Raw genomic sequence first — 16,159 nt, 5'->3', positions numbered from 1 at the left:
CAAAGTTGTCCGAGCAGCCAGGGATCAGGCTAGGAAACCTAAAACCTAGATATAATTACATCTAGCTAGGGACATAAAGGGGAACAAGAAGAAATTCTACAGGTGTATCAGAGATACGATAAAAGGAAGGCTGGGGAAGATGTGGGCCCTCTCCTGAAGGAAACTGAAGACCTGGTCATGAGGGATACAGAGTAAGCTGAGGTGCTCAGTGACTTCTTTGCCTTAGTCTTCACCAGCAAGGGTGGTGACTCACCTTGTGGCTTGTAGCCACACCTCACAAGCTGCAGAAAACAAAGGTAAGAATTTGGAGAAAGACATCTGCCTGCTGCTAGAGAACATCAGGCTTGAGAGCATCTAAAGAACCTGAAGGTGCACAAGTCCATGGGACTTGATGAGATCTATCCATGGGTTCTGAGAGAACTGGCAGATGAAGTTGCCAAGCTGCTTTGCAAGAGCTGGCAATATGGTGAAGTTCCCACTGAAAAAGGGAAAACATAACCCCCATTTTCAAGGTTAGGAAGAAGAGAAGATCAGGGAACTATAGGCCAACCAGATCTAGCACAATCATGGAGCAGATCCTCCTGAAGACCCTAAGAAGGTAGATGGAAAATAAAGACAAGGTGATTGGTGGTAACCAACATGGCTTCACCAAGGGCAAGTTCATGCCTGACAAACTTGACCTTTTATGATGGAGGTATAGTGCCACTGGATAAAGGAAGATCAACTGATTTCATCTTGCTGGACTTGTGCAAAGTATTTGACACTGTCCCGCATGACATCCTAATCACTAAATTGGACAAAAAGAGTATTTGATGGATGAACAACTTGCTGGATAAATAATGGGCTGGATGGTCACACTCAGAGAGTTGTGGTCAACGGCTCCATGTCCAAATGGAAACCAGTGACGTGTAGTGTTCCTCAGGGATTGGTGTTGGGACTGGTGTTATTAAACATCTTTCTAGGCCTAGATTCATAGAATTCTAATAGATTCTATGAAACAGGAGAATGTTTGCTCTCCTTCAAGTCTCTGAATTATGTTTCATCACCTAACACCAATTCAGCACATCCAAGTCCAGGCCAGAAGAGTTCAGAGATGCTGCTCCACTACCTAGCCTTGAAAGGACATATTGCACTAGAGTCCTGAATACCCCTAACCTTCACTTGAGCCCACCACAGTATGCTCCTATACACTATATCCTATGATTAAGGGGCTTAAGATGCTTCAGTATAAGGATAAGCTGCTTTCCATTCAGCTCAAAGATAGACTATGCATAATGAAAAAATATTTTTGGAGGAGCTAATGCTTTGTGAGCTTACCCTGAAGCAACTTGTTCAAGTGACTGTTCTATTAAAAAGTTTTGATTGAAGGGCACATCCACCAAGAATGTGAGAGTTCAGTGGAAGTAGCATGGTTTTTGTGATAGACATTAATGGGCCAAGGAGACAAATGCATTAAGCTGTGTGAACTGTTCAACTGAACATGGTTTCATGCTGTTAATGAGGTTGAACGCTTAATATAGTGTGAATGCCCCTAAATGGATAGAAATATGCGAGAGAGAAATTTCTACTGCATGTTCTCATTTGTTGATACTGAAGGTATTGGTCAGTATCTTTCTCTAGTGCAAAAAGTGCAATATAGAAAGAGAAGGTCATATTTTGTAGTTGCTTTTCTTGTTCTTTGCACTAAAGCAGTCACAGAGAGTGCTTTATAAAGCATTCATAGAGAAAATCACAGTGTCATCATATTCACAAGCCGTCCTTCCTAGTTGGAAGTACTGCAATGAAACATGGTTGGTTAAACCAGGTAGGAATAAGACAGACTTTTTTTATAGTGACTCAAGCAATGTTCAAGGCTGAAAAATAATTCTGCTATGCATTATTGAGAAAAATATCTTTGAATTTTGGATGCAAAGGGGGCTGGTTTTGTACTTCATATTCCTCAATGTTATACGCACACATCATAAGTTACAAATCCTACAACCTTAGCAAATGAGGCTTAGAGTTCTAATGTAGCTCAGCACTGTGGAACCTAGACTTTTCCAGTGCCATGCCTTGATTTTATTATTTCCACTAAATGTTTGCTCAATATTAGTGACATACCCATGGATATTTGGTATTAGGAAGTCACAGACTGGTTGTACCTCTGACATATTTGACATCATGTTCATTTCCTTAAGTTGGGTTATAAGTAGATGGGCTTCCAAAGAACTGGGATTAAATACTGTTGGTGCATTTACTTCATGCTAATTTTTACAGTACTGATTGTTTCAGAAAATACCTTTCTGTTAGGAAGTTGCACAATTTAGGACACATACTACTTGCTGTTACTTTGTATGAGAAATGACATATGGTGAAAAAGAATGTTTCAGCTCTTTCATGTAACAAATGGATTAAACAGGGCTGAAAAAGATTGACTCAATAAGAATGAAATCTCAGAACTGCTTCCTTTGTTTTCATGGGACTCATAATTAACCACTAAAACAAGAGTTATTTAGTGGCCAAAGCGAACTCCAACTATGTTCCAGGAGCAACATAGTCCTACAACCACAAATGCACTGGCCATCAGATTTAAAAGACAAGACTTCTGAAGGAAGTGTGGTAGTCACAGAATCACAGAATGGCCAGGGTTGGAAGGGAGCTCAAGGATCATGAATCTCCAACCCCCCCTACCACATGCAGAGCCACCAGCCTCCCCATTTAATACCAGACCAGGCTGCCCAGGGCCCCATCCAACCTGGCCTTGAACACATCCAATGACAGGGCATCCACAACCTCTCTGAGCAGCCTGTTCCAGCATCTCACCACTCGCTCTGTAAAGAACTTAAATAACAGGTTCTGACATAAAATGCCCTGGAAGACCTTCAGAATAACTCAGAGCCATACTAATCTTCAAATAATTGCAGTGGGGATCAAACCTTTAGAAAAAAAATAGTTTTAGTGCTTATTGTTTTGTGCCTCTGATGGTACTGCAAATTATTTCTCTATGGCTTAAGCTCAGTATTACAGTATGGATGCACTAAGGTGCACATTTGCAAACTTGACCAGAAGTGATAGATAATACATCATTTTTTAAAAAATCGTTCTTTTCATCAGAATTGGACCCCAAGGTAATACTTTTTAGGTTCTCTCATTTTTTTTTTTATTTTTTTTTTTAACGAATTAGTAACAAACAGATCATCTAAATAATTAATTACTTTAGTGCTTTAAGGTAATTCTTGAAACACTGAAGTGTCAACTAACGATAGTCTGAAGTTAATCTTTACTGAAAGGACTGGCTGCCCAAATGCCTCATTTTGATATTTATATTTTGGTATTTTGATATTTAATCCGTGTTCTGGTTTTGGATGAAATCCTGTCTTCTCTGAATTCCGTATTTTGTTGGGTTTTTTTTCCACTGACTTACTTGAATTGTAATTGCTTCACCTTTATAATTTATTACCAAAGCATCTCTTAAGATGGAAAAGATAGCATCAAACAGCTATTTCTTAGGATAATTCCAACAGTAGTAGAAAAAATAAATTTGGAGGTGGAAAAGATGTGAAAGTTGAGTCAAGTGAAAATAAACATTCTAGTTAAGATTCTGAAGTGGTAACCCTTTTAGTTATGATTGTTAGAGGAGTGATAGGCTTTGGAAAAATGTACGTCTGCTGCTTTGTTTATGAATAAAGCTGATTTTATTCCAGTTCCTCAGGACCATTTGAGGCATTGTATTTCATTTACATAAAAGCCTCATATGGAAAGAGAGTTACTATCTTTCTGCTAATTCAGAAGTGTGCTTTTTATCTTCTATAAAATTTTTGAAGTCATTCTAACTTTTCATGTCTATAGAATCATTGAATTTAGTCATGTCTCCCTCATTTAGTTTGATCAAGCAGCTGATGCTGAACTCGCCTGGATTGCAGAAACAGAGAAGAAACTGATGTCTCTTGGTGATATTAGGCTTGAGCAAGACCAGACCACAGCTCAGCTACAAGTTCAAAAGGTAAAAGAAATGCATTTCCAACTGTCATGTTAATTATTGGCCAGAACAGTCTCCATCTAGAAAATGTACTGCTGTGATTTAATTTTCAGTCCATCATAATGCACTTCACAAATAGTTTTTGCTCCATGTACTTTATTTTATATTGCTCACCAGTTTTTATTGTGTTTCAAGGCTTTTACCATGGAGATTTTGAGGCACAAAGATACTATAGATGAACTTGTTAAGTCCGGGGATAAGATTATGAACACGTGCACTGAAGAAGAAAAGCAGACCATAAAGGTAAATTTCCCCTAAATTTGCAGCTACGGTGGTGGATAGGAAGACCATAGACTGCAGGAAGATTCTTATGGTGTATACTTTAAAACATTAATGAAAAAGCATTAATTACAGCCACTTCTGGTCCGAGGGTTGTAATACTAGAAGAAATGCTTCAGGATGTTCAAAGAGCAAGCACTGTCTACTTCATTATCTGACACTAATTCAGAGCCCATTTGTCATCTTCCATGGTAAACAGTATTTTAGCCAGTGAAATGATTGAGTGAATAGGTATTAGTCATCTGGGGTGATGCGTGTGGAATCTGGCTGTTTATCTTCCTCTGTTCCCTAGAGTCTGTGAAGCTCTGGCTGGGTGTGTGTGTTTCAGTGCCTCATTCAGTGGCTGGCACTTCAGTGTGTGTCTTTATCTTCATTTGTGCCAATTTCAGTGGGGGAATTGTTTGCCAGGAGTGTTCCATCCTGTTGACTAACACAGCCCATGAAAGGCATTCTTACACATTTGTTTATGTGTGCACACACAGCCTGAGGTTGAGGGCTGAAAGAATATACGTATATGTGTGTGTTTTTCATGCATGCACACAGAGAGATCTTTCCTACTGGCATTTTTAGCATGAACTTTTTTACTGGTATGGATGTGATCTGTGATTTTGGTCCTTCCAGAGACCAACAGTAATTCACTAATTGTGCTCTGCTGCAGAATCACTGAATAAATTTGATTTGTTCTTAAGTGAATTTAGTTCAGTCTATTAAAATATAGCCCAAAGGGTGAGCAATTGTAGGTGATCCTCTGTTAGAGATATATTTCAGTAAAAAAAAAAAACAAAAACAGCAACAAAAAAAAAACAGTGTATCTGTATACTAGGCTATATTTTGTCCTTTGGATAGCATCCCTATACTTAATTTACATGCAACACATAACAAATGAAACAATATCTTGTTCTAACAGAAGAGATCTTGTACTTCATATTCAGCACCTTATTTATATGTCTTGTATTTCTAAGGCTAGCACTTATGTGCATTGTTGCATTGTAATGTTTCATTTCAACATTTTTACATGTAATGTAAAAATGATAAGATGGCCAGTCTTCCACAGAAAATTATATATCCAGTCGATACATCTTTTATTATCATATGCCCAAACAGAATAGAGGAGTATTGCTTAAACCTTTAAGTTCTGTCATGTTATTAATGGTAATGTATTCTTATTAATTAATACTTGCTAACATGGAAAATAGTGTTATGTGCTTTCTGTAGAAAGTTTATCCAGAGGTATATTCCCCCATTCTTTGGTAGAATTAGAAAAAAAAAAAAAGACAAATTTTTGTGCAATGTTCATGATGCTTTGATTCAGAAACGCTCTCAAAAATTTAGCTTCTGCCAAGCGTTGCTGAAGATGTGTGCCTCCAGAAAGAAAATGGGGCTGGGACAGGCAGTAAAGTTGTTTGCAGCTTAAATGGAAGTTTAAGGAATACGGTGTTGTTTGTGTTTTAGTTACTTTGAATGTGTCCTGCCAAATTCAGATCTCCCACAGTATTGGTTCTTTCCTCTTTAAATGCTCCAGTACTGTGGAACTACTATCAGAATTAAGATTTTGTTCACTATGGTTTGGTGCTGTTAATTATCAAAGGCTGTTTAGGATTAGGATAATGAATATGTGGAAAGACATACATTGCCATTTTTTGTTAATATTATTTCACAGAAAAAACTGAAAAGCCTGTTACAGAAATATGATACAGTCTGTCAAATGAACTCGGAGAGAAACCTCCAGCTGGAGCGGGCTCAGTCCCTAGTTAACCAGTTCTGGGAGACTTATGAAGAGCTTTGGCCGTGGTTAACTGAAACAGAAATGATCATCTCTCAGCTTCCTGCACCTGCCCTTGAGTATGAAACTTTAAAGCAACAACAAGAAGAGCATCGGGTAAGAATTTTGCTGTTTTCAAGAAAAAACAAAAGCAAAAACCAACAAAGTATCAAAAGCTAACTAGTATTCTGCTTGGAACCATGAAGTACTCTACTGATTGCTCATAACTAGACTTCTGTCTAGTTAGACTTCTGTTAGACTTCTGTTGAAAAAAAGTTATTTAAAATAATAATAGAAAATATACTTAAAATCACACCTCTGCTGTTTTCCAAACTGCATGCAAACAAGATTATTTGTGGAAAAAAACAGCAAGCAATGTATAAGCATAAAAGAAGGCTAAAGGGGAAATAACTGCCATTAAGTGACATATCTAAGCATCAGAAATGAATAGCTTAGAAGTGTCTTTAAAAGTACACATAAATACGACTGTCTTAGAACAAACCAAGTCCAGAAATGGAAAGAACAAAGATTGGGTTATGTAGTAAGATCTAGGAAAGAGTAATATGAGGCAATAGAAAGAGCTAGAGTGCCTGCTTTAGGCATCCAGAAACTGAAATTCGGTCTATGTATGAAGTGTGTTAATATGCATATGTATTAACCTTATGTACATGCAAAAAAATGTGTTGTTTGTTTTGTTGATATCATGGAAAGTAAACTTTGTTGAACCAGGAAGACTGACAGTTCAGGGTCCAAGAATTCTCTGGTTTGGTTTAAGCCAATCTCTTGGCCAATTCTCTTAAAAAAGGAAAATGTGATGTAATAATAAAAATAAGTAATTGTTTCTCATAACATCATAAAATAGAGAGGGAACTTTATTATATAAAGGCCTCCATGTGGCTTTTCTTGCACAGAGGAATCATCTGGGACAAGAATCGGTGTGTTTCAGACAGCAACTAGAATCCACTAGACTTGGAATCACATTTAACTTACCAAGATTAAAAATCTGCATGTTTTAGCACATGCAAAGCCCATTTTGCTACTGGAGACACCTGTCTCTTCCTACTGAGCATAGGGTTGCTAGGCTTTTTAATTTTAGTTGCCTCGGTTAAATGACTCAAGTTAGATAGGATGAATCCTGGTTTCAAAATCCTGTTTACTGTGAGACCAGTTAATGAAGATGTGCTACTTGATACAGTGGTAAACACTGGGTTCACTCATTTGTCTTCCTACTACGTCCACAAAGAACAAACATGCTCTATTAAGACTAAGTATATCACATGAGCTTTACAAACTGTCTTGATTAGTCACTACGAACCAAATCATGCTTGCTTTACTTACAGGTTTGTTTCCCCATCTACTTTAATCATTCTGCTTGCTTGAGAGGCCCTTCATCTGAACTTGTATTTTTGCATTTTCCCTGGGCTATGCCATTAGCTGAGATTTGTTTAAGTAGAAGATTAATGTCTGGCAATTTTAACACGTAATCTGATCTGGAATACTGATTTACTGGAATTGTTTACCCAATTGTGGCAAAGACCAGATCATTTGTGCTTCTGTTATAAAAAAGGATCCTCAGTATGAATACAGCTTTCTCTATTCCCTTATATTTCTTCTATATTCACTTATGTTTATATTGACATCCAGTTAATGTAGTTTGAATTTTGCTTTTGGCAGTGTAGGAGGACTGGCATAGTAAAGTTTGTACCTATAGGTGCATAGTCTGTCACATTGTGTCAAGTTATCTATTTGTGCACAAAAATAAAATACATAAAATCATTTTCTAAAAACTTTACAACTGTTCTTAGCTTAGCATTTTCCTTTTTCTATGCTAATCACTATTATTTTTCTTGATGCAAGTTTTACAAGTAGAATCACATTCTCAGGCAGTAGCTAGTCATTGCTTTTTGGTTTTTTTTGTTGTTTTTCATTGTTGTTTCTTCATCAGGGGACAGTGGATAGTCATGGTCACTGTATTTTCAACTCCCCAACTCCTCCTCTTCTGGGGAGGAGCTCATAAGCAAGCCAGTATCAGGATTTCTTTTTAAGGGAAGGACCTCAGTTGAAGAGAAGAGGATTTATTTAGACTGAGACTGATATAAGCCCTTTTCTGTGTCTTCATTTGTTTAAACAATCCGTGAACTAGGAGGAACAAAGCATGTGCTTGCTCTAGCCTGTCATTCCTGCACAGTGACTGTAGGCTAGAAATGCATGGAGCTCACAGCACTGAGAGGGACAGTGTCTCACCAAACAGCGGGATTTTTCTGAAAAGGCAAAGATGAACTGAGACAATAAATGAAATTGAAGGGAATGGTTAGGTTACTCCCCCTGAAATCTCTTCCTTTTGTCAGACTTATGGGTGCAAGTAAACAAAAGCAAAATACTTAGGCAAGCTGGAAGACAAAATACCATTACCTTTTGGCCTTTTGCAGTTTTCTGTGGTTTGGATTTACTTTGGGGGTGGGTGTTGAGAGGGTAGGAGAGAGTGGCTGAGATGAAATCTGATTTGTATATTAATTTCTTGTTAAACAAGAAAATTCTCATGCGTCTTCACTGGCCTCTATCCTTTTCATTGTTGTTTTTTATTCTACCTCCTGTTTGTTCTAGTTTCCTCTTTTAAATCAAGGATAACTTGCAGTAATATTATTGCAATATTACTTCAGTACCTTGTTCTGTGATGTTCTTCAGTGGAAGGCTTTGTGGCACATATCAGCATGAAAATGTATATATGTAGTGGTATTATGCAAATATTTGGAATATAGTTACCATTTCTGTCATTATAGGTCCTAAAAATGATGGGGAGTGTCTGTTGCCAACATCATCTGCAGCCAGTATCATTTGGCACCTTGCATTCTACATGTAATGATATGCCTTGAAGGAGTATTTCATGGCCCTTTCCAATGTATCTTTAATTGTGATGTTTCCTGGCTGGGTAGCTCTCACTTTTGGAAAGGGAATCATCACTGGCAGAGCAGTCATTAACTTTATTTAATATTATTTGTGCTTTACATTAGGATGACAGGTATTTGTTTGGAATTTCTTGCCAGCTGGATGTTTTGAAGTGTGGACAGCTGTAATGTGGTGGTCTAAACTTAAGAAACTGATAAGTTTTTTTCATTTGTTATAGCAACTGCGTGAGCTGATTGCTGAGCACAAGCCTCATATAGATAAGATGAATAAAACTGGGCCTCAGTTGCTGGAGCTGAGCCCAGGAGAAGGTTTCTCTATCCAAGAGAAATACGTGGCAGCTGACACCCTTTACAGTAAAATTAAGGAAGATGTCAAAAAGCGAGCACTGGCACTGGATGAAGCCATTTCTCAGTGTACCCAGGTATCATTTTAAGTTTAAAGAATGATTAGATTCATATGAATGGAAAGATACACAGACATTATCATTTTATATGTATGTATATCGAGACTAAACTGCTGTTTTATGTGAATTTTTCAGCTGAATAGTGTGTGAATGTTCATGTTGGTTCTCATGGCACTGATTTTCCTGAGGGGTTATAATTTTATGAGTCTGCTGCAGTTGAAAAAATATTATTAGTTCTCAATTTTGAAATGTCAAAAAAGGAATATTTGATTTAACAATGTCAGATTTTCAGTTTATTCAATTTTCTTTTACTGGTCTGTTAATAGCTGATGCTGTGCTTGATCTGAATGTCTCTGTTAATCAGTTAGCTTTGCATATCGTCGTATCTAGAACTTGGCAACTGCAGTTGGTCCTTTAATAGACTGGCACTAGAGGGTACTTAACCATGCATGGTCCTTTTCACGTAAAAGAATTATGAGTAAAGTTAGACTTCACAAAATATTATTGTAGCCATAAAATTCAGGTCACGTCCACAAAAGCTGTGTATCTTAGGTTAGTTACTCTATGGAATGAACCATATTAGAGTATTGATAGTATTTATATCATTTATAGTATTGATAGATATTAATTTGTCATTAAATCCAAAATGAAATCTTTTTACATGACACCAAATTCAGAAAAAAAAAATCCTCATTAACATGAACCTACACAAAAACCCGATAGAAGTTTTGTGTCCTGTCACTGTTTTTATGGTAAATTCCCTTTTTTGTCTGTTGGCTGGCAATTAAGTACTATATTTCTTCCCAGGACTAAAACACTAAATCACAAAAGAGATCTTAAGGTTCTCATCAGTTCTGCATTCTAAATGATTGTCTTCATAGGTCATGGTACTTAATGTTGTATTTGGAGACATTACAGGCAGAATTGAAGAATCTAAGGATGTCATTCATTTTTTGACCTGGTAGTAGCCACTATTCCATGCTACTTTCAGTCCTTCTAAATAGCCTCCTTATTTACACCTCTGAAAGATGCCTGTTTATTCAGATTCAGTATTTTTTCTTTTGCATATATGCTGCATGTTTGAAAATCAAGACATTTATTTAGTGTTTGAGCCTTTGCTTTTTATGTTATAGACATTAACAAGATGTGCTTAAGTACAGTAAGTACAGAAGGCTAAGACCAGAAAGCAAGAAAATGCATTCTTTGGTAGGAGCTAGAATATAAGCAGATGTTGAGAAAATACTTAATTACTTATAAAATAAACCCTGAAATATTTAATGTACGTAAATGTATATGCAGATGGGAAAGCCAAACATTCTAGCTTCCAGAATGTAATTTTATATAAACTCTTTCTTTATTAAGATATGTAAATATATATTCAGACTCTGTAATATGGTGGATATGTCAGTGTTTGTCTAGACAGACCAGGAAGAATAATTATTTAACTCTTCAGGTTTCAAATTATGTTAAATTACATTATGTATCAAAGGTGGTATGTGACCTATGGAGCCAGAAAGAGAGATGGTAATGACTTGCCCTTCCTCCTTTTAAGTTCTAAATCACCTTGTCTCAGTCATTGAAGTCAGAGTAAAATGAGGCCCACTGAATGAACTGAAAATTCAAAAATGCAGGATATGTGTCCTAAAATCAGATTTGAATATTACCAAATTTATTTCAGTTGTTATCACTTCTGTAGGGCTTTCTTGCCATAATCAGTTTTTCAGAAGTCTGGAATGTAGGGAGGTTGCTTATCTTTATATGTTGCATTTTGCTAGCTTGTATGGTAGTTGCTCTTCTAATGAAAATAGAGTTCGTAACATTAGAGTCTGTACAGTGGGAAAAATGAATTACATTTGTTTTGCATGTATTTCCTTGAATACTAAGGATGTAGTATTCATTTGCTGATGTACAGTAAGCTTGTTTTGTTGTGCTTTTTCTAGCAACCTCCCCAAGCCTAGTCAAGAGTGCTCTTTATAGATCCTGCTGGTTCTGTACCCGCAATTTAATAAGTTCTGTAATATGGAAGGGGCATGGCTGTGAGATGCTTATAGCAATCTGTATGCATCCAGCAGAGTATATTAGTGCCTAACTTATGCTTGTACCAAAGGATAAACGATGCTAATTAATGTAGATATAACAGAGTTTCTGGGCGCATGGGCTCTGAGTCAAATGTGGATGCTGTTGTGAGCTTTTAGTTCAGGAAGTAATGTACATTTACTGCACTAATGAGCACCACTTGGGCATTAGGCAAATGTCTTTTTGAATGACCTTAAATATCAAATCCTAATCAGGGCTTATATGCAATATGGTGGTCTTGATATTAAAATACATGTAATTAATACTAACATAAGTATCTTTCTAGAATGATGCAATCAGAAAGCCACGGCTTTCCAAAATAAGATACAAAGTAACATACTAATTATGCCGGAATGGCTGCATGCAGGTAGGTGCTGCCCTGTGTAGTATTTTCAGATGGATTGTTTCAGGATTAAACTCAGACTTGATAGTAAAATTCTGTATCTCTTAACTCAGAGAAGTACCACCATTTTGCAGAGTCATGTGATTCTTTCAGATATTAAGAGGGAGAGAGCAACCTGGGGGTATTGCAAGTTGTATGTATATAACTAGAGATGTTAAATATGTTAATCTTGAAGTATGAAAGAGAACATTCAGAGGCAGTTTTTCAAACGTTTTTGTTCTAATTTCTCTACTTTTTCTTTTTGCCCTTTTCCACCCTCTTAGTTTCATGACAAGATAGATCCAACTCTTGAGAGTTTGCAACGCATAGTTGAACGCCTGAGGCAGCCACCTTCAATCTCAGCAGAGGTTGAGAAGATTAAAGAGCAAATTAGTGAAAATAAGAATGTGTCAATGGATCTGGAAAAACTTCAGCCTGTCTATGAGACGCTTAAACAGCGAGGGGAGGAAATGATCGCTCGCTCAGAAGGGGCAGATAAGGATGTATCTGCTAAAGGTAGTAGTACACTGAGGAGAAACTCATGTAGTGGAAATGCAGCAAGCTTCATCACATAAAAATCTCCATTTTTGATGGCCACTAATCTGGGGATTGCATTCTCCTGGAGATATAAAAAACCAAGGCATTCATTTAGTAATTCAGCATGGATCTGACCTTTGTTTTATTTTTAAATGTCGTTTGTTGTTTCCACTTAACATTGTAAAAAGTCTTGTACAGAACCAATTTTAAAGTCTAAATTTTAAAATACACACATGTGTTTCTGTTGTAGAGCTGTAGAGGTATATATGGCCAAGAATTGTTTGCCAAGGTAGTAATCTCCTTCCTTTGTTGTTTAGCTGTGCAAGATAAACTAGACCAAATGGTCCTTATTTGGCAAGACATCCAGACCTTGACCGAGGAAAGGGAGGCCAAATTGTTGGATGTTATGGAACTGGCTGAAAAGTTCTGGTGTGATCATATGGCTCTTGTAGCTACTATTAAAGATACTCAAGACTTCATTCGAGAACTGGAGGGACCTGGAGTTGACCCATCTGTAGTCAAGCAACAGCAAGAAGCTGCTGAGGTCAGTTGTTTAAGTTGATTTGAAGTATTTTATTTACAGTATGCAGAGAAAAGACAGAATTATTAGGAAATAACACAGGAGTGGTTTTGGTTTGATTTTTTTTTTTTTTTTGAGACAAAGAGGGATAATTACATAGAAATTTACTATAATGATATCTCAAGAGTCTATGGCAAATGATACATATCAGTGGTTAATTGCAATGAGTATGCAGCTTGTGCCTGTCATCATATGTACGGATCTGTTTATAAGCATGCATATAATATATATGTCACTGAGACTTGTAAAAGTTACACATACTTTAGATTCCAGGTAATACACAACATCTAAATGAAAGGCATATGGATGTGAGTATTACTTTCCAAGTCTGTAATTATTTATGCTGATAGTTACAGATTTGAAAGTGAATGATAACCTCTGTAAAAGAAAACATTTTGATTAAAGAAACCTAATATAAAACTTCCTGTTTATTTTTTCCATCTCATATAAAATGACATCACTATTCGTTTATAATTTAGACCGATGTAATTTGATTTACTCTGGCACTGCAAAGGGATGCTGATATTTTAAGCATCCAGTAGTAAGTCCAGGTGACTTTAAAGAAAACAGAAGTCAAACATGGATGTGTTTCTGTCTTAAAAGCAAGCCATACACAAATTATTGAATGTAGTATTACCAGTGTTGGATTTTTTTTCCCTTGTAGGCTGCTAAAGAAGAAATTGATGGACTGCAAGAAGAACTAGAAACAGTTGTGAGCCTAGGCTCCGAACTTAGAGCTGCTTGTGGAGAGCCTGACAAACCTATTGTCAACAAGAGTATAGATGAGGTATGGGAAATGCAGATGCTCAAATTTATTAACATTACGTATGTAGCTCAGAAAGTAATGCCTCCTATTTATTTCCTTGGATATTGCAACAAATACACAGAGCACAGTTACACTATTTGATAGTGCAAATTCTCAACTACAAAACACTGTTTTTCAACACAGTCGCCATTATTAGCTGTGCATTTTCGTCAGCAATGGAAAAGAGCCTCCATGCCATGGTCATAGAAATCTATACCAATAGAGATGTGACCCACTGTTTCACAGCTGCAATGATGGCATCATTGCTAGGTAAAATATTGCCCTGCAGTCTATCATCAAATCGAACAGATGGAAGTCAGAGGGAGCACCAAATCCAGACTATATGGTGTATATAGCAGGAGAGTCCAGCCAAGATTGACAGTGTGCTCCATTTCATTCCAAAATGTAGTGGAATATTGGTGGGAAGGTTCAACCTCTACTGCTATACCACCAATATCCACCTTTGACATTGTAAGATAACATAATAAGGTGGGAGGCATTAGTTTTGCAGTAAACTTCATAAATTCTTGATCACCTGATAGTAGTGTTCCCTGCCCTCTAAGAAATTCTGAAAATAAAATTTTGGGACCAGAAGTGAGATTTCTCTGAAGGCTTTGTGTTAAATTAAGGTTGGCCTTTTGTCTCAGATTTGAATATAAAGAAAAATTGGTTTTATTGCTTTATGGATTAATTTTTTGTAGAAGACATTTAAAAAATTACTGATTAATGCAATACATGACTATTTCTTGTGAAAATGATGCAAGAATAAGTTTCATATGCTTTATGCAAAGTATCTTAACTGGGACCAGTCCTGTTCACAACTACAAAAGACTTATAATTTCTCTCACATTTTGTAATGTAATTTTCTTGTATGCTATTTTTATTCTAAAGATTCAACTGCAAATGATTTGACATTTCCCATACTGACTATAATCCCTATGTTAATAAATATGTCGTCAGTGTTGAACTGTGCAACTTCTGTATTATAAAACCTCAAGTGCATTCTGAAGGAAGCTAAGCAATGATAGAACAAGAGGTTTAATATGAAGTGAATATGAAATATTCATGTTTGATTTATTGGAGCTACTGAGCAATATCTATTTAGTGAATGCAAATTATATGGCAGAAAAATTGTTTTTGTCTAATGGTGTAAATTGCACTTATTTGTAGCTGAACTCTGCCTGGGATGCCTTAAACAAAACATGGAAAGAGCGAGTGGATAAGCTTGCCGAAGCTATGCAGGCAGCTGTTCAGTACCAAGATGGACTGCAGGTAAGATGATGATACACCTGATATACCTAATTCAATATTGAGTTAATAGGATATGTAGTTTTATTTAAAATGTAACGTGATTGAGTGGGTGACAAGTAATGCATCACTGGTTATACTGAGTATTCAGCAAGCAGGTGCTTTCTGTTGATTTGTTCTCTTTGTGTTGTTCACATATTGCATTATATCCAGATTCCATGGTAAAATCTCCTTGCTTATTGGCAAGTGCAGAGTTTTTTTTTGATACCATGCAATTTCATAGTAATCCTGCTCACAGTTTGATAGTAATTCACATGATAGACAAGTTGATATAACAAAGTCATATGATCTGAAAGGAACAGATTATTGGTCAATATACTCACTGCTGCTGTTTTCCTTGAATGCAAGACAGTTAAAGAATTTAAGTTTTATTCCACCCTTCATGTTAGCCAATTAAAAATGTCCTTCTGGTTTCATTAAACCCTTGAAGCACAAAATAATCGTGTTTCACGTGATGCTGAGGCAAGTTTTTCATGTAGTCAGTGCAGATTAAGCAGCAGAACACACAATAATAATACACATCATGCGTGTTTTTCTGTGCACCTCATTATTTGTTTTTTCCAGATACTCTGTTCATACTATGCCAAGGTTGATGTGCAGGGTTACATTAGTATCATTGCCATTGCTTTAAATATTTTGTGGTTTTGTGTTTGTATAAGCTTGGTACTTTGTGTATTTTAATGCCTTCTGGTGCACATTTCAGTAGACGATATGAAAGTGTTGTGGACAGATCATTAGCTGTACTGTAGCTGCTTCATCCTGTTGAGCCTCTTGAAGGTAGTTCTTACATCAGAGAACTGTAGGCCATTGTGACAAGAACTCCTACCCATTTCTCCCTCATGAATCATGGATAACAGACAGAGGCAAAAAGAACTTACCAGAGGTGCTTTCTCCCCTGTGCAATTACTGAGATTGATGTAGCTGTTGTTAATCTGTAAGCAGGATGTTCTTGAGGTTCTATAAGGAACAAAAGTAGTACTCATAAAGCCTCGCAACTGTGTGCGCTTCATTGACTGATGGAAGTTGTAAATCTGTTATCCTAAGGAGATTCAGTCAAGCTTATTTATGGCTTAGTTCAGAACCTAATATCTACTGAATGGGT

The 16,159-nt window shown here is 36.7% G+C and overlaps 1 protein-coding gene across 1 annotated transcript in view; it reads left to right on the top strand.

Moving 5' to 3' along the window:
- The window catches only part of DST (dystonin), a 293,027-nt gene that overhangs the window by 235,002 nt on the left and 41,866 nt on the right, over positions 1 to 16,159 (top strand). Inside the window, 8 exon segments of the mRNA XM_042829656.1 lie at positions 3,863 to 3,982; positions 4,154 to 4,261; positions 5,958 to 6,176; positions 9,184 to 9,387; positions 12,112 to 12,343; positions 12,682 to 12,908; positions 13,609 to 13,731; positions 14,920 to 15,021. Of these exon segments, the coding sequence (XP_042685590.1) occupies positions 3,863 to 3,982; positions 4,154 to 4,261; positions 5,958 to 6,176; positions 9,184 to 9,387; positions 12,112 to 12,343; positions 12,682 to 12,908; positions 13,609 to 13,731; positions 14,920 to 15,021 (1,335 nt within the window).

This window comes from Centrocercus urophasianus, unplaced genomic scaffold (genome assembly GCF_019232065.1).
Source record: "Centrocercus urophasianus isolate 14NV4802_14NV808 unplaced genomic scaffold, USGS_Curo_1.0 seq_10, whole genome shotgun sequence".
Classification (NCBI taxonomy): domain Eukaryota; kingdom Metazoa; phylum Chordata; class Aves; order Galliformes; family Phasianidae; genus Centrocercus; species Centrocercus urophasianus.
This window is presented reverse-complemented; position numbering and strand designations above follow the sequence as displayed.